At 42.8% G+C, this 18,196-nt stretch overlaps 1 protein-coding gene across 2 annotated transcripts in view; it reads right to left on the bottom strand.

Annotated features, from left to right (window-relative positions):
• Positions 1–8,326: 8,326 nt before the first annotated feature.
• Positions 8,327–18,196, bottom strand: part of CD28 (CD28 molecule) — a 116,820-nt gene continuing 106,950 nt past the window's right edge. For both annotated transcript variants that reach the window (XM_075528965.1, XM_075528964.1), the window contains 3 exons: positions 16,846–17,202; positions 16,009–16,121; positions 8,327–10,608 (listed from right to left, as the gene is read on the bottom strand). In XM_075528965.1, coding sequence (XP_075385080.1) covers positions 10,480–10,608; positions 16,009–16,121; positions 16,846–17,173 — 570 coding nt within the window. In that variant the 5' untranslated portion in view covers positions 17,174–17,202 and the 3' untranslated portion in view covers positions 8,327–10,479. The remainder of the gene's footprint in view (positions 10,609–16,008; positions 16,122–16,845; positions 17,203–18,196) is intronic.

Below are 18,196 nucleotides of genomic sequence, written 5' to 3' on the forward strand. Positions count from 1 at the left end.
TAGTGTGTGTTTTGTGAGATGGAGGAGGACTTTGTGGATTGGTGTCGTGGTTTTGTTTTTCTAAAGTACTCAAATTAATACAGGTTCCTTCGAGACCTGCTTCACCATGCTGCTGGTGTGTCATTGCTTGAGCTTGAAGCTGGTGGATCCTGTCATCTTGCAGTGCTTGAGTTTGATATCCCATCAGGACCTGTTTCTCTAAGCTCCTAAGCTGTTGACAGTTGGTAACTGGTCCTGCTGTTTTTTGCCTGTGGGCAGACACTGCCTGCATTGCCAAAGGGGAGAATCAGTTGTCTGCTTCCTTGATCTTGGATGCAACAGCCCTGGTGAGTTGAAGGACTTCCAGTATATTAACTGCTCCACAGAAGTGAGTTGCAATGAGCCCTCTGTACTGCTGTGTGGACTAGTTAGCTGTTATATTCCTTTGTGCTGTATAAATCTATCTATCTACATATAATCATAAGTGTCCTTATTTTGTTTCTCTAGAGAACACTGCCTAACACAAATGCTTTAAATTTAATGCAATTTTTAAAATCCAGTTCAAAATGGCTTAAGTAATCCAGCTATGTCCCATATGACAAGAAGTTGAAGCAAGGACAATTTCAAAATTGGCTAAGTCTGCAACTCAACAGTGTGATCAAGAGCCAGGTGTCTTCTTTCTTTCCGTTTGTCTTCCTCAACATAATACCTTCACGCTAACTCCCCTCATGGTCCCAAGATGACCGTTCCAGGTACCACTTGCAGACACAACGCTCTACAGCAGAAAGTTAACCATTTATTCCCAAAGATGCTGCTTTAAGAGCAAGAGGGCCCAGAAGCTCCTTCAGAACATAACCTTATGATTTTGTGCAGAATTTTCTCACCCTACCAAGGCTAAACCAAGCGTGGATGGGACCACCATAATTAGACAAACCAACTCTTGCCCAATGCCCTGGCAATCGGAATGGGACCTGGTTCCCGGGAAGCATATAGAAGTAAGAATTCGTTTGCCCAGGAAGTGATTTGGATCACTTGTTGTTCCCTTGCCTTGGGCTTGTTAACACCACTTCCTTTCCCCCCACCTCCCTCTCTCCCATGCCCCCTCCCCACCGAATGTCTGTCCCATTGTTTTCTCCTCCAAGGTTTCTTCATGACTCACATCTGACCTTATGAATCACATTCATTATCTGACCTTATAGGCTATTTCCTGATCTTGGCTGGGATGACCAAGCTACATGCTACATTTGACTCTATTTTTAAATTGCCCAAATGGTGTGAAGGGGTGTGTGTCTTAGTTTGCCACCCACATATTGGGCTGCTTTCAAGGTCTATTTATGCATTGGCAATAACCAGCAGCTATTGATAGAAATGGATACTGAGAGTAAGAGATGGTAAGGAAAGAAAAATGGATTTCATCAGTCACCTAGGACATGCTAAGTCTTTAGATCTGGGCATGGGGCATAGAGAGTTCTCTTGGTCACCTCAGAAATAGCAGCCAACTACAGATTGAAAGAGTAAAATGGATGGAAAGTAGGAGGCCAATTCTGAGGCAGCTGCTACTGAATTCTGCTCCGCTCACCTGAAGTTGGATATTAGGCATGCCATATCTGAAAGAGGCGCCCTGGTGGCACAGTAGGTTACACATTGGAGGACCAACCGCAAGGTCAGCAGCTCAAATCCATAGGAGAAAGATGAGGCTTTCAGCTCTTATAAACATGTAGTCTCTGAAGCCAAAGGGGCAGTTCTACTCGGTCCTGCGGGGTCGCTATGGGTCAGAACCTACTCAGTGGCAATGGCTTTGGTTTCAGGTGAGTCTATTTGGAAGAATTAGCAGAGAATTCTTTGTTTCTTTGGAGACTATAAGTGTGTGATGCCTAGGGGTGGAGGTGGGGTGAGAAAAAAAGAGATAAGGTCCAAAAAGGACTCAAGCAAAGAGTAACCATTATTTTCAAAGTGTGTTAGGATTTTGAGAAGACTCTATCATCCCCAAATAGCATTTGCTCTCCTTGACTTAGAATGTCCCATTTCTGCTCTCTAAAACTGCTTCCCTCCTGTTCACTTTCACCTTCCTCCTGCTGTACTGGCCCATGCCCTTTTCTCAAAACAAAGGCTTGACACTAGCCACTCCCAGGAAGCCTCTGTAGGAATCCAGACTGAGCCCTAAACTTGTGGCTTAGCTCTAAAGTAGGTGTCAACAAACAGCTCACAGGCTACATTTAACCCATTTCCCCAGCAACTATTTTTGAGATGCCTATGAGCTAAAAATGACTTTTACATTTTTAAATGGTAGGAGAAGAAGACAGAAAGCGATAGTATAGCATGAAATATGACTATTACCTGAAATTCAAATGGGAGTTTCTGTAAAGGTTTTATTGAAATGCAGACATGTCAGTTTGTTGGCATGTCGCCCATGACTGCCTTCATTCTACTCGAGCTGAGCAGCCACTGCTGAGGTTGCCCCCAGTGCACAGTCGACCCTGTTTACTCTCTGACCCTTAACAGAAAAAAACATTGTTAAGCTCTAACCTGAGATATTAAATGTATGAGAGGTATTAAATAAAAACATCTCATAAGAGAAATAAATTTGGGGCAACCCAACAAGAAAAGAGCTATCCTATCACCACATTAGAATCAGAAGCTCACATTCAGGACTAAACGGTTATCCTGAGGAACAGGGTGTGAGCAGGGGGGCTGGGGAGTGTTAGTACAAGAATGTACAAAATATTGGCTCTACATTCGATCAGTACGGCAAAGACAGCAAAGTGTTGATCAGCTTCGCACCCCCAGTACTGAGTCCATTTCCAGAGCTGGGCATGTGCTCCTTCAACAGTCATTGAATGGAGGAAGAGGAAGAAGCGGCAAGGCAACCAAAGACAAACGAAGAAGGAGAAATCCAGGAATCGCAGAAGGGCTCAAACGACAACGTCAACTCCATCTACTGCTGAGTCGCTAGCTCCAAAAAGTAGCAATAATCTTCACTTGGGAAGCTAACCTATCCAAGTGCTAGGCATGTGCCCAAGAGAGTGAAGATGCTACTGAAATAACTGGTTGGTAGCTGCCACAGTGTACTCAAGCCCACTGTTCCACCTCCTCCTCAGGCACCAGACGCTTACATAATTCTGAGACTAAATTCAGACTTGGGGATTAGCAAGGGGAAGGAAATCAAATAGAAAGCTAATGAAATAAACAGCACCACTTGACATGGTTCATCTCTGATTCACTGGTTGTTTTCTTTCTGAAACAAAGTCTCTCTCTCTCTCCCTCCTTGCAGGTGACACCCACACATGTCCTCCAGCGTTGGCAGAGATGCTCACTCAGATAAGAACTTGAGTTCATGCTGCCCATTTTTCATCTTTGTGTGTCATCATCGCCATATAAAACCACAGCTACAGGAAAGCAAAGCTGTTTGCTACTCCGCTGTCTCAACTGACATTTCCACCTAGTTCTCACAATTCGCACTTTGGAGCCAAAGAGGCATTTAAATCCATCATTGATTGAGCTAGCTCTGCCCAATGAAGTAATGAAAAGCCAATCTACCACTACCCTGAGATAAATTCACCTTTCTGCAACTCTGTTCCCTGGAGTTCTGGGCATCTCCAGAAGACAATGATAGAGGAAGGAGGTGGGACGCACACACGTCTGGCTTCAATAAAAGTGAGTTCAACGTGGAAGAGTTGACATCCCTGAGTCACCCAAAGTGCCTCCCAGACATTTTTCAAGGGTGGAACCCAGTGTCACATTCTGAGATGAACAAAAGGCCCATTGAGCAAGTGTGCCACCGTGGGGTCTGGATGAAGACCTGGCTTTGTCTAGGTCAGTGGTTCTCAACCTTCCTAATGCTGCGACCCTTTCACACAGTTCCTCATGTGGTGGTGACCCCCCCCCCAACCATAACATTATTTTCGTTGCTATCTCATCACTATAATTTTGCTACTGTTATGAATCGGGAGATCCCTGTCAAAGGGTCATTTGACCCCTAACGGGGTCACAACCCACAGGTTGAGAACCACTGTTCTAGGTGCTAGGAGCCTGTGAATCTTGGAAGGTAAAGCACATATTTTTTCAGAAGCCAAATCAGAGAACACAGAGAAGCCCAACCATTCAGGTGCTTTCTTGAAGGATAGAAATGTTCTCGGCCCCATTGCCAAAAGTTCAAGATGTAGCCCATGCTTCGGTTTAAGAGGCTCAAGCAGACGATCATCGAAGCCAAGTTTCCAAACAAGATTCCACAATTGTTCCCATATAGTCTTTCTGCAGCTTCATGGGACAGCCCAGCCACCACCCTAAATCCAGAAAGTTCCCTGAGCTTTCTCACCTACCCATTAACTGTTGCAAACGCGATGAGAGGGGCAACGAGGTACCCTTGAAAAAGGGATTTTTATGTATTTCGTCAGAGTAGAGAAAAGGAAGGAACTGTGGGGCACAGCGGGGAAAGCTCTCCATCGACCCTGGAAAGACCTGCAAGTCAGACTCACCTGTGCCTCCCGCGGGGAGAGATGCAGCAGTCTGGTTCAACAGAAATTCACAGCGGTGGATGCCCGAGAGCAGTTCTACTCTGCCCTGTGGAGTTTCTGTGAGTTGGGTTCGATTTATGGGCAGTGGGTTTTGGGTTTGGAGAGAAGACATGATGACAGGGCTGGGAGTCATTATATTATTTGCAGAGTTGGGTGACTAGAACCTGGAGAGACTTTAGGGAGGTGAAGAAGGCCTGAAGTTTCCATCTTCTTTCACACTGACTTTTCGTCTCATGATACAAGGACCTTGTCACAGAACTGGGCTACCCTACATTGAATAATCCAGGAAAAGGATCGCTGATTGAATAGATTCATTTAGCAGCTGATGGTGCAGGGTGGGTTACTTGCTGTCCTACTAAGCGCCAGGTCAGTGGTTCAAACTCACCAGTTTTGAACTCAGGGGAAAGAAGAGATTGTCTACTCCTGAAAAGATTTACAGCATCGGAAGCCCTTAGGAAGCAGCCCTGCTCGGTATCACAGGCTCAATGGGGGTCAGAATAAATTCAGTGACAGTGGCTTTGGTCTGGGGGATTGCACCCCTGACACCCCCGAGTCCCCGCTAACTTCTGTTTTTCATGGGTTAGAGGAGAGGCCTTATTTTGTTTGTTTGTTTGTTTGTTTGTTTGTTTTAATGAGGTTAAATTTCAATTTAGCAAACTCCATTTCAGCAGAGAAAGCTTTGATAGAAAGGTGAACTCATGGCACTCCCATTTGCCTCAAGACACTGACCTACATTTGCAGTAGAAGAATTAGGGGTGGCTAAGTGAAGCACCAGACCTGCTTAGGGCTCTGTCGCTCAAGAGCCTTCTCCTACCAACGCAAACAATAGTGTTTTAGTGAGCACCTATCTTGTTCCAAATGTCCCATTTGTTGGTTTGTTTGCTGCTGTTGTCTTTATCTTTTAAAGGGTGGCGAGATCTTAGTGTGCTCGGCTATGATGAGAACATATGATGAGACAAACGTGCATTGTCTGCAGCACTGCCATCTTTGAGCTAAAGCAGTTAGAGGATCTGTTTGGGTAGAATCACCCCATTGGAAAGGGAAGCAGTTCAATAATAAGAAAGAATGATAACTAAGCTCAGGCAACATTTTCAGAAGCCTTAGATTAAAGACAGGTTGAAAATATAATCAATACTTGAGACCTTGGTATCAGCTTCTCATTCTTCCCCTCCCTCCTGCCATCCCTCCCTCATGAACCCTTGATCATTTATAAATTACTATTATTTTGTCATGTCTTACGCTGTCTGACATCTCCCTTCACCCACTTTTTTTTCACCAAGGGCTCAAGTAGAAAGAAAATGTTTTGAGAAGGATGATGGCAACAACTGTACAAATGTGGTTGACACAAAGGATATATGCATGGATTGTGAAAAGAGTTGTATGAGGCCCCAATAAAATGATTTAAAGAAGAAGAAAAACATAGTCGATGCTCTATTCAGAGCAAATCTGGGGTCTCTAATGAGAAATCAATTCACTCCTGGCTGTGGTTTATTCAGCATGACTTTTAAAGATGATTCTTCTAAGAGTTTTGATTTTCCTCACTGCACACAATTTCTAAAATGTAAGTGAGCATATATCAGGTTTTCTTTCACCAGATTTGGCTGCATTTATATTTCACCTGTTTTTCCAATAAAACAAATGCTTGAGCTATTCATAGAAAAGTGGAAAATGATATAGGGGCTCTCTTTCTCAAAGTGTGACTAGGACATTTAGACTGGCTATTCGTTCATAAAGCCATGTAAAATTCATTCGGTTGATCAATATTTGCGGCATGCCCGGGACTGCAAATGAACAAAACAAACAGGATCCTTCCCCTCGGGGAGCTTACTTTCCAGTTGGGGAGACAAATAATAAACCAATAAGTAGGTAAAACATCTAGGTACCAGACAATGGAAGTAGTATGAAGGAAAACAAACAAAGAAAGTAGATAATAGGTCTGGGATAGAGAGGGCTGTAATTGAGGTACAGTGTTGGAAGAAGTACAAGCAGAATGCTCCTTAGAAGCAAGGATGGTGAGACTTTCCTCTCACTTACTTTGGACATGTTGTCAGGAGAGGCCAGCCCCTGGATAAAAGAACATGATGCTTGTTGAAGTGGAGAGTCGGTGGAATAGAGGAAGACCAGTCGGGAGATGGATTGACACAGTGGCTGCAACAATGGGCTTAAACCTAATGATTGCGAGGACGGCACAGGGCAGGGCAGTGCTTTGTTCTGTTGTTCATCAGGTCGCTACCTGTAGGAGCCAAGTCAATGGCACCTAATAACAGAAACATAGAATCATTTGAGCAGGGACCCAAAGTGGTGAGGAAGCAAGTCATGCAGTTATGTAGGGAGGAACAGTCCAGAGAGAAAATAGTACCTGTAAAGGGTCTCGAGTGGAAGCCAGCGTGGTCTGTTTGAGGAGGAATATACCAGGAAAGCTGGCATACACCTATGATAAAGAGAGAGCCATCCTAAGCCTTAAGTGCCCTTGCAGATACCAAAGACTCATCCCATCCTAGTTTAAAGAGCACATGCCACTGTCTTTGACCTGGGTTAGGACAAGATCTAAAGCGGTGAAGGGTTTACAACTTTACATGGCACCATGTTCAACATTCAACATGTACTTGAATTTCATATTCTAGGACCAGTCCCTTGGCTAACCACGGTCACACATCCAGCAGTACAAAACATTGGGTTGATATATCAGACATATATTTGGCTAGCAACACCCCCAGTAGAATAGCTTTGGTCACTGGGTGGCTCAATTAGTTCATGAAAGGGACTAATAAAGGCAAGACAATCTCACGTAATACAGAACGCATGGGTAAGTTCAGCCCAACATTGCAGTGTGGAAAAACATTGGTCTGATTAAAAATTGTGACTAGAGCCAAGCAAATATAGTCAAATAAAGTATGCCTTGTTTATATAGCAAAACTAATATTTGAAAGGATGCCTGTTTTCAATTTGTGACTTAACACCCCCAAATCTTTGTGGTTGTTTTCTAGGCCCAGCAACATGCATTAGAAACAATGAAGAGAAAAGCTGATGAAGGATCTAGTCAAAGTAGAAGGAAGACTATCCCCAATCTTACTTAAAACTGGGGGAAAGAACTTGTCTAATGCTTCTTTTAAATAGTAAGTTCCTGCAGAGTGGTTGTCAAAATACAACACACTTCCTCTGAAAAAACAACATTCAAGCACACATTTTAAAACCAGGTGTTAATGTGTTTATATCATGATAGTTCAATAATTTTAATCATGGGATATGAAAACTATAGTATACATTTTATCTCTTTAAGTTGGAATATTAACCCTCCAAATATGTGAGCTCGTCATAAAAAAGATACAAGGCTATCATGAATTGTAAGATCCTTCAAAGAGTAGCAGAAAATGATATTGTTTTCTTCCTAAGTACCATCTCTGGAACTGTGAAGACATTGTTCCAGCCCGTTCGTTTAGACCATTTCTCATGGTTTACACTAATAGTGAAAACAGATTCCCTCAGATAACATTTGTACTTTGGTTCTACTCAGAGTGAGCAAGGAAAATCTCAAGTGTGATTCATTTTCAATTAATCTCCTTTTCCAGTCATAAAATAAAACCATTTACTACCCAAGATTAAATCTTTCCATTTTTCCCCATTGCCCTTTCTAAAATTCCCCAACTCTGTCATTTTCAAATACAATTTCATAACTTGGACTGAAGAATTCTGTGTGCCAAGAGACTGGCAATGGGGTATGTGCGCCAGTGTAAATTTAACAGCCCTTCACCATCCAAGTGCTGTTGACTTTGACCTTTTATGGACTATTCAAATTAATGGAATGAGAATACTTTAAAAAACTAACCACAGTACAACTTTTTTTAAAATCTGGAATCATAAGATTCTTCTTCTTCCACACAGTAAAGAAAGTAAAGAAATTCTTTTATTTACATAAAAGAGAGGAGGGTGGGTGGGAATACTCTACATTTCACTACATGTTAAAATAGTCCAAGAAACCGGAATGTAATAAAATTTTAGAGGTTCTCATTTTATAGCACCTCATCTCTGGGTAGTGGGTTTAAACTTGTTTTAGAATATTCTTTCTCTTCTTAGGTTATTGCCCTCTTTGCATAATTTATCTATATGACAATAATAATAGTCGCTAACAGTTATATACCAAACACAGTGCTAAGTGCCAAAGACTAACTAACCTTAAGGACTGCCTTTACGGATCTTAAAGTCTAAGAACAGACATTTCTGATCATTTTCTGTTTTGTAGCTCAACAATCTTAGTAAGGCAGTGAATTGTCTGAGGCCATTCAGCCAGTAAAAGGTCAACCCAGGACTGGAACCAGCTTTACCTTCCTCTAAAAGATTCCTCCAACATCAGAATCTTTTAAAGCGCTGAGCACATGGTAAAGGGAACAGGTCCTTCGCATGCTCCATTTGACCCAAAACCAAAGGCAGAAAATTATTTGTGGCCATTCCAGAAGCAGGCTTTTGCTGCTATCCCATTGGAAGCAACACAAGCCCCAAATAGTTTTCCTTGTCAATGGACCGCCAAGGTAATTAGGCAGCTGAATCCACAGAAGCTTGAAGCGGTGAACCCTAAGCTACATATAATTCCTCTAAAGACATTCTCAACAGGGCTCCTTCTGCCTTCTGCCTTCCTACCAGCTTCTGCCTGCTGCCAGTCACCATGTGCTCATGCATCTCAACACATGGCAAGATCTCATCCTGCCCATCCACTCTGCTGCCTTCAGACGGGCTCTTCTAATGAGCGTTGCCATCCAAATGAAGACCAACATCCCTTTGCAGAGCATCATCTCTGCTCTTAGGGATGCTTCGCCAGTGTTCTGTTTCAGATTTCCACTCAGACCTTAAAGAGACCAATTGATAAAAATCTGAGATGTCTGGAAAAGAAAATCTCTTAAAGGATTGACGGAAATAAGCTGCTAAACAAATAATCCTTCATTTTATTCAAATAATTTTGGCATAAAGTGAACTCATTTCCTTGTGCCCGTGTTTCCTTAGTGTAGAGGGCTACTTTATCCTTTTTAAACACTATGGTGAAAAATTAAACAGAAGTCCCAGCACAGGGAGTTGAGAGAGCATAACTGTTTGCCTAGCATTGCTTTGAGGGGATCTCATTGGAAAAAATGACTAAATATGATCAGAATTCAACAGACAACACGTACATCTTGCTAAACTAGAAGAAGAAGAACATTGAATAGGAACTAAGTGGCTCATTTCATGAATGAGAAGCTATGTTTGAATGATGTAAAAACCTTTTCAGTCTCTCTATCATTCTTCTCTCCCCTACTTTCACCTACCCCAATCCTGCATACCCAGTTAATCAACAGGATGGTGTTCTAGGAGTCCCTGGGTGGTAGAAATAGCTAACAGGCGGATTTTGGCCAACCAAAAGGTTGGGGGCTTAGCCCCATCCCCAGGATGCGTGGTGCCTTGATAAAAAGATCTGGAGAACTTCCCCCAAATCAGCCAATGAAAGTTCTATGAAATGCATTTTTCACTCGGACACTTGTAGTTGCCACGAGTCCGAATTGACTACAAGGCAGCGGAGAGTGCAGTGACGTTTGTTTTGTTTGGCCTTCCCTCTCGATCAGGTTTTCGGTCACCACACTTGGCCTGATTGAGATAGGCAGGGAGTGAGGATGCAATGGGACGCAGCCAGCAACGTGGAAACAGGTTTCAAGGCAACACAATCTGCTCCCTTGTTTTCTCTTAATTTCCCAACCCAGCCCACAAATGCATGCCGAGTTTGAATTTGGAGGATGGGAAAGCCAGGTTTAACCTGCCACACTGATTTTCTTTAACTTCATTTCAGGGGACCAAATCATCTGGATATTTGATCTAGTCAGATGCCCAAGAAAATGGATGCTGGTGACCTAACAGGAGCCTGAGGTGGCCGGCTGAAGACGGAGACAGTCTTTTCCTATCCAGATCAGCGATGTTGAGCAGATGAAGAGGCAGCAGCCGGCTCACATCTGGATAGGTGTCTGTGTCAGGAGCGGTAGGCTGCAAAGTCACGCACTGGGGCATAAGGCTGGTAGTGTTTGCGGGTGGGCCCAGGCCTCCGGGGAGTCGTGTTCATGTAATCGCTCTGAAGGATCCTGCTGTTCTTATTCTTTATCTGCCAAAAAGAGAAATGTTAATGTGGAGGGAGTCAGGGACATAGAGAGAGATGTATTGGGAGTTTTTCTCAGATGAACAAAAATGTACATTGAAAATCTATTTCGGGAGCGCCAAGTCAGAACATCAGTTACCAAATGAAACTGGATGCCATCCTTCTGTAAACACCTTGGCCTTGGATTATGACTAACCCAATGGATTTAACTCTTCTAAATTAACTTAGAAATCCTGAATCAAAGAAAATACTTTAGAGAATGCACTCATGTTACTCTTAATTGACACAAATTCCAAAATATATCCAGTATTGCTGTATCTAATTAATATAGCCCCTGTCCATAAGTGCATGCACTTGGAGACCCTCGCTCCTTTGGGTGGGTCTAAAATCAGCATAGCTATCTTTTTAGTCATTTACTTAACATGTTTTTCTAAATCAATCAAGAGTCAACCTTCAGCTCATCCAGAGTCTGGAATACTCACAAATTCATTGTAGTAGAATCCAAAATAGCCAGGAGTTTACAGTGCTGGACAACTCGTGGGCTGCTTAACTCTTCCTTCCTGTTCAATTCTAATACCCAAGGATGACTAATGATTTGAGCCTGGGCGACTGGAAGGGTGGCATTTCAACCACAGACAAAGTGAAAACATAAGACAGTGGGAGAAATAGAATTAAAAGATAGATGATAAATATAGGTTTAGTCATTTGAGATTGGAAATGGTAGAGAAATGATTTAACTAAAACTAAGAAGAAATTTCTACATTTCTACATTATATGCATAATCAGAAGATTCGGTCATAGACAGATAGGCATGGGAATCCAATGGGCAAGTACGACTGTTCTTCAAATATCTTGGTTTTACGGTCTTCCAATGAGTGGACTACTAGAGCTCTCTTGGGCAAGAAGCTTTATCAGGCCAATGATGAAGGTGAGGCAATACCTGCCCTAAACAAAGTATGTAAGAATGCTGAACATATCCCAGGGGCATTTAGACTCCCGAGGGATAGGCTTTGCCTCCAGACACGCACAGTCCTATTCAAAACCTTTCACTGCTAACCAAACCAAACTCACTGCCCATCAGTCAGCTGTGATTTTTAGCCACCCTATAGACAGAGTACAACTGCCCTTGTCGATTTACAAGAAGATACATCTTTAAAGGAGCAGACAGCCTCCTCTTTCTCTGACCGTGGGGTTAGCAGCCCCTTGCATCACCCTCTACGCCACCCTGGCTCCTTTATAACTCTGATAAGAAGGTCCTAATAATGAACATGGGATTTTCCAGGTTGCAATCAAAGATGATGAAAAGATTGCTGCAAGCAGTCCCCCTGCTGCCGTCAGATGGGGGATTAGCTCCTTGTCACAATAACCCTAAACACAGGCAGTGACATGACTAGGATCAGGCCCGGCTAGAACGCTGTACAGAATCCATAGTGCCTATTGGCCTCTAGCATACGCATACATACCTGCAGGGAGAACTCACTGGCTGGGTCAGTGCAACTAAGTCATTTATACACCTCTATATAATTCAGCATCTGCTAAAGATGTGTGGTTTCAGGGCCACTCCCCCTCTTCCTCCTCACTCCAGCTGGTACCCACTTGTTCCATGGGAGCATTAGCCGTACCCTAGGAAATTCACTTAAAGACGGTCTTCAAGAGGCTTCTGGATGTAAAGGCAGATACTACCTGTAAGACACTATCCACACGTTGTGATCTCTGTGAGGAAACCAGGTGTTGTTGGGTTGTTGTTTTCTTTAAGTCTCCCAGTAGAATAGGGAAGATAATAGGTTTTCTAGTTCCGCTGAATGAATGAATGGGGCAGGGAGTAAGAGTAGCAGGTGCTGGTCTTGGCAGTCTGGCAGAAGGGTGTTCTTTATCTACTCAAATGTCAGCAACAGGTCAAGGACTGAGATAGAATCTGCAGCTGCTCCCCAAAGCCTAGTCAGCCTAGAACGACCTAAGGCAGCACATGGCAGGCCCTCCGGAAGTTCCAGAAAGCAGCCACATACAGCAGCACACCCTGTAGACCTGCCAAAAATAGAATCCCAGAAGAGCAACCAGGCAAAAGTACCCAGAGTTTACCTAGGGATCCTGAATGGCATGACTGTCTAGCTCAGCAAGGGAAAGAACCCCTGCCCCATGGTAAAGAGGGGGGGGGCTGTGCTAGCCTATGGAATATAGATGTGTTGTGATTTCCCTTTCCTTTGGTCAGGGAGCACAAAGGCTTTGGTTTAAAAATGACCCGTTGAATTAAGGGGAACTCTTACTGAGTAACCTTAGAGACAGCAAGAAGGCACATTTGAGAAGACATTCCAGGTACTGAGACTTCCCACTGCCCAACTAACTGGGACATTTTCCCAAGACAGAGCAGGATGAGCCTCACTCGACAGTAGTAGTGATGCCAAGGCAGTCATCAGGGTTGGGGGAAGGCTTATTAACAACCTGCGATATGCAAATGACACCATCTTGTTTTGGCTAAAAGTGAGGAGGACTTGAAGCACTTGCTGATGAAGAGCAAGAATTGCAGCCTTCAGTGTCGAGTACAGTTCAATGCAAAGAAAACTAAAATCTTCACAACTGAACCAATAGACAATATCATGATAAATAGAGGAGTGATTGAAGTTATCAAGTTATTTCATCCACTATCAATGCTCATGGAAGCAGCAGTCAAGAGATCAAACAACAAATTGCTTTGGGTAAATCTGCTGCACAAGGCCTCTTTCAAGTGTTGAAAAGCAAGGAAGATACTTTGAGGATTACGATGCACTTGACCCAAGCCTTGGTATTTTCAATTGCTTACTACGCATATGAAATATTCAATGGATACTGAATAAGGAAGACTGAAGAAGAATTGCTGCATCTGTATTTGGTGCTGGTGGAGAATATTAAAAGTACCATGAACAACCAAAAGAACCAACAAATTTGTCTTGGGAGAATACTGCTCTTTGTGGGCAATAATGCCAAGACTTGGTCTCAAGTACTTGGGACATGTTGTCAGGGAAAACCAGTCCCTAGAAAATGACATCATGATTGGTAAAGAGGCATCTAAAAAGAGGAAGGCCCTTCCTAAGATGGATCGACACCGTGGCTGTACCAATGGGCTCGAACCTATGAACAATTGCAGGATGGCGCAGGACCGGTTAATTTCCCTGTACTGTACATAGGGTTACTATGAGTCAGAACTGACTCTGACTTAATGGCGCCTAACAACAACAGCTAAAAAAGAAACACAGGGAGAGAGCAACCACCACCACCATTGTGTCCAATTCTTCTCCCGTCTGTGATAAGCTCCAAGTGGGAAGTGGACTGCCTAACCTTATTGAAAATGAGAAACTGCAGTCATTCCCTTGAGTGACTCCAGTCATGTAGTAAAGTGTGCCCCCTTCTAGTTACTGATACGCTACTGCACATTTACAGCATGGTTTAAGTGATCCGCAGTAACTTTCTGGTCACTGAAAGTTAAAGCAGGGTGCAAAACGACTTCCTGTGAAGCTAGTAAACCACTTTGATCTAAGTCAGCCAAATTTCCTGGAAAGGTACTCACTGTATCTGGTCTTTTGTTTTAAAAGTCAAGATTCCAAGAGGATCGAAAGTCATATAATGGGCCAAGGGCCCATGATGGCAAAACTTCAAGAACTAAAAATTCTAAATTCTCAAATCTTTGACAGCCATCACAGAGGGTCAAACTGGGAGGTACCTTGAAAGTAGAAACCAAGATCCAGAAATACGCAGGGAGTTCACATGAAAAGCAGAACTGAAGTCGTATTTAGTACACCAAAGACTCCAATAGAAAGCAAGCCAGGCAAATTTGCAAGATGGCACCTAATATAAGGAACTCATAAAAACAAAAGCCACTCTGTGCCCTACCTTGCAGAAGGTATAGCATATGCAGCAGACAGTCTGACAAATGTCCATCTGCCCCTTAAGGTTTTCTGACCTGGGGGAACAATTAAGGGACCAGTTTTGGCAACAGACTGACAGCAATTACAAAGGATCCAAATCTGGGTGATAGAAGGGCCTGGTGGTGAATCCAGAGCTACTTCTGAGCTCTCAGACTCCAGTAAACGGGAGAGCTGGACAGGACGTGGCTTCCAGACGTCATCGTTGCCGTTAGTTGCCGTTGCACCAGCTGCGATTCTTGGTGGCCTTGTGTATGACACAGTGAAAGGTTGCCCGATCCTTTGCCATCTTCATGATCAATGATATTTTTAGACTATTTTTGTGACTAATGCCCCACCTGTGAATTATCCTTATGAAGTATGCCTTAAAGATGCGCATCTTTTATTTATTTACTTTTTAGGGTAGAACTAACTGCCTCTGTGGGTTTCTGAGACTGTAATTCTTTTTTCTTTTCTTGTTTAAATCATTTTATTGGGGGCTCATACAATTCTTACCACAAACACACATACATCCATTGTGTGTACAAAGTACAAATACATTTGTACATGTGTTGCCATCATCATTCTCAAAACATTTGCTTTCTGCTTGAGCCCTTGGTATCAGCTAGACGCACATCTTTTATGAATATGTGTTTAAGTCCTTAGTTTTGGCCCTCATGAGGGTCACTGAATTCATTGATTCAATAAACACTCATGCAGTATTTAATGTACTTGAGGTCAGAAGGGTGGAGACCATCTAAAGAAACAAGAGTTTTATCCTTGAAGGGCAAATGACTCATATATACATCTAACTTGGAAAATAAATTGAAGCCAAGTATGAGGGACTCTGCACCCTGGTGTAAACATCAGAACAGGAAGTTTCTGAGTAAGGGAACAATCCTCCCCGAGGAGGTCCCTTAACAATAGATACATTAATTGAAGCTGTTCAAATCTCAGTTAAAAATTCAGCGTTGAGGAGGGTGCAGAGAAAGATACCACATTTACTGTGTGAACATTCAAAGAAGTTGTCAGCTCCAGGTTGGCGATAGAGCTCAGAAAAGTCTAACTGCCATGGCAGATTCACAATGACAGCACTGTCCTTTGACTATTCAACTGCACAGTGGAGACCAAAATATGACTCAGATAAACAGTCTTAGCTTCTTTGGTAGATTGTAATTTCAATAGCCATGTTCCCTTAGCCATTGTTGTTATAATCAAGGGGTTATAAACATATAGCAAAATGAGGACAAGCAAAGTGAGCCCCTAATTCCTGCCACCCTCAATTGCCCATTTGACTTCTTATCCTGGGTGGCGCTAACCATTGCCTTTTGGAAACTAGACCCCACATCAGATATTGAGCTCAGAAAAAATTGGACAGGTTAAAGAGAGAACCTACTCTAACCTAGTCAGGAAAAAGAAAGTAACATATTTGCATTTAAATAGAAAACAAATCGCACGGGCAAAAATATGAGCTACAATTAGATTGAATAGGTATTAGAAAAGTTACACAAAGCAGTGCCGCTTCTCTTACCCAGTACGCATAAAAGGTCACTGTGATCAGCATGCTGTAGAAAGCCAGGACCCCACTAATGATCACCGGTGCCCAGAAGAACTTACAAGACTCGGGTAGACAAAGGTGTCTTTCTGAAAAACAGAAACAAATGGGTTCAATGATGCAGGAACAGCACTGGAATACATTTTCGTTTTTCTCTGTATCATAGAAAATATGACAGAAATGAAAATACGCACACTATCCCTAGCTTAGAGCATGTCGACTTTCTTTTTTGCCACCTGACTGTTGCCTATACTCTGTGATTTTAAACGGTAGCTCCGATGAGCTTAACCCAAGACCTCCCTGCCTCTTCTGAGAAGCAGAAACTCCCCATTGGAAATCTTCCTAGATCTCACCCACCTATCTCTTCACGCACAGCCTTTTCTATAATAAAACTATAACCATAAGTGTCTTCCTGAGGTCTGAGTCATCCTATCAAATGATTGAACCCCCAAGAGTAGTGCATTAGCAGGTCAGAAGTGAGGGGAGCCCCAGGGACTTCCAAACTTGTTCTCAACATGTTTCTGCCATGACCCCTTCGATAGAGAAGAATCCTCGGGGGACCCATTCCCATGGGTTATGGATTTACTTTTACTTCTCTACACAATGTCAGTGAGGGAAAAAGGAGTAGCAAAACATAATACAAAGTTGGAGGCACCTCACAGCACCAACCACCTTGAATCGCCTCTAAAGTAAAAAATACATCTATTATCCCATTTCATTAATATCAGTTGGCATTTACTTAGTCCCATCCACTGACCAGAGTGAAGTTGAGAAACATTTCTTTGGATGGTCCATTGCTAAGAGCTACCTTACCTTGCACGTAGATGATGGTTCCATTATTCTTCTCGTTACCTATGTAAGGAGGAGGGTACATGACCTCGATTTTGCAGAAGTAAATATCTGTTTGGTTAACGAACAAATTGCGGAGGCAGAATGTCACCGTTTCATTGCCCAGATTCCCATCACAGTTGAACCCCGTGTTTGAGTGAAACCGGAATTTATGGGAGTAATTCCCATTCACGACACAGACTTCCACGTCCCTGTTGACCCCCTTGTAGAGAGCGGCTTGGAACTCCTTGGAGACGAGGTTGTGGGTGTACTTGCAGCTAAGGTTGACTGCGTTGTCCTTGGTCACGAGCATGGGCACCTGCTCCACAAATATCTTGTTTCCTGGGGGAGGGGAAAATAATTTGCTCAGAACAAGGGTGTAAGAATTGTTTGGTTTGTTTGTTTGTTTTCTGAAATGAGATGTATTCATTAACAAAAATGAACACAATTCCAACAAGTTCTTTCTCTTAGCAGACAAATGCAAGAGCTCTTCGGGAAATAATTATTCCTAAGGTTTAAAACCCACTCTTTGATGTCATTTTTTTTCCTCTGAGGAATAAGTAAAATGGATCCTGTTTTCATGTCGGATCATGATCCAACAGAAGAATGTGCCCTTTTGTTGGCGCTGAGCACCCTGCCCAGGCTCCGGAATTTGTGAATCGGTATTGAGATTCCTGGGAAGGTCAGATGGACTGGACTGACTTCCTGCTCAATTCCTACACTTGGGATTGGCTTTGAAGGCCTCGCATGGCTATAAAATATGCCTGTTTGTAAACTGTGATACAGGTGTTTGTGACAGAGTTTAAATGTTTTGAAAATCTTGACTCTTTTTATAGACCATTCCACGAACAAGCTAAGGGGAAAGGAAGAAATAATCCGAAGTTTGCTTTAATTTATCAGAGGGAACAACCTCCTCAAGAAATCCACAAATGCATCCCCTTAGGCCACAGAAGAAGAGGGAAAACCCCACAAGAGTTACTTCGCTAGGTCATCTCCCACCTTTTCCTCCTCCCAGTACAAGAGCAAAGAACTTCAGGACCATCTGGTTCAATCTCTTCACTTTAGCAACAAAGAACTTCATACTAGATTATAAACACCACAAGGCAAGAGAATTGATCTGGTTTACTCCTGTGTCCCCATTGCCTGACATATAACAATTTACCATATATACTTGAATATAAGCTGACCTGAGTATAAGCCGAAGTACCTAATTATTACCCGGGAAACCAGAAAAACTGATTGACTTGTGTATAAGCCTAGGGTGGAAAAGCAGGAGCTATTGGTGAGTTTCAATAATTAAAACAAATGAAAATAAAATTACTAAAAATTGAGACAT

This window comes from Tenrec ecaudatus, chromosome 13, assembly GCF_050624435.1.
Source record: "Tenrec ecaudatus isolate mTenEca1 chromosome 13, mTenEca1.hap1, whole genome shotgun sequence".
NCBI classification, from domain to species: domain Eukaryota; kingdom Metazoa; phylum Chordata; class Mammalia; order Afrosoricida; family Tenrecidae; genus Tenrec; species Tenrec ecaudatus.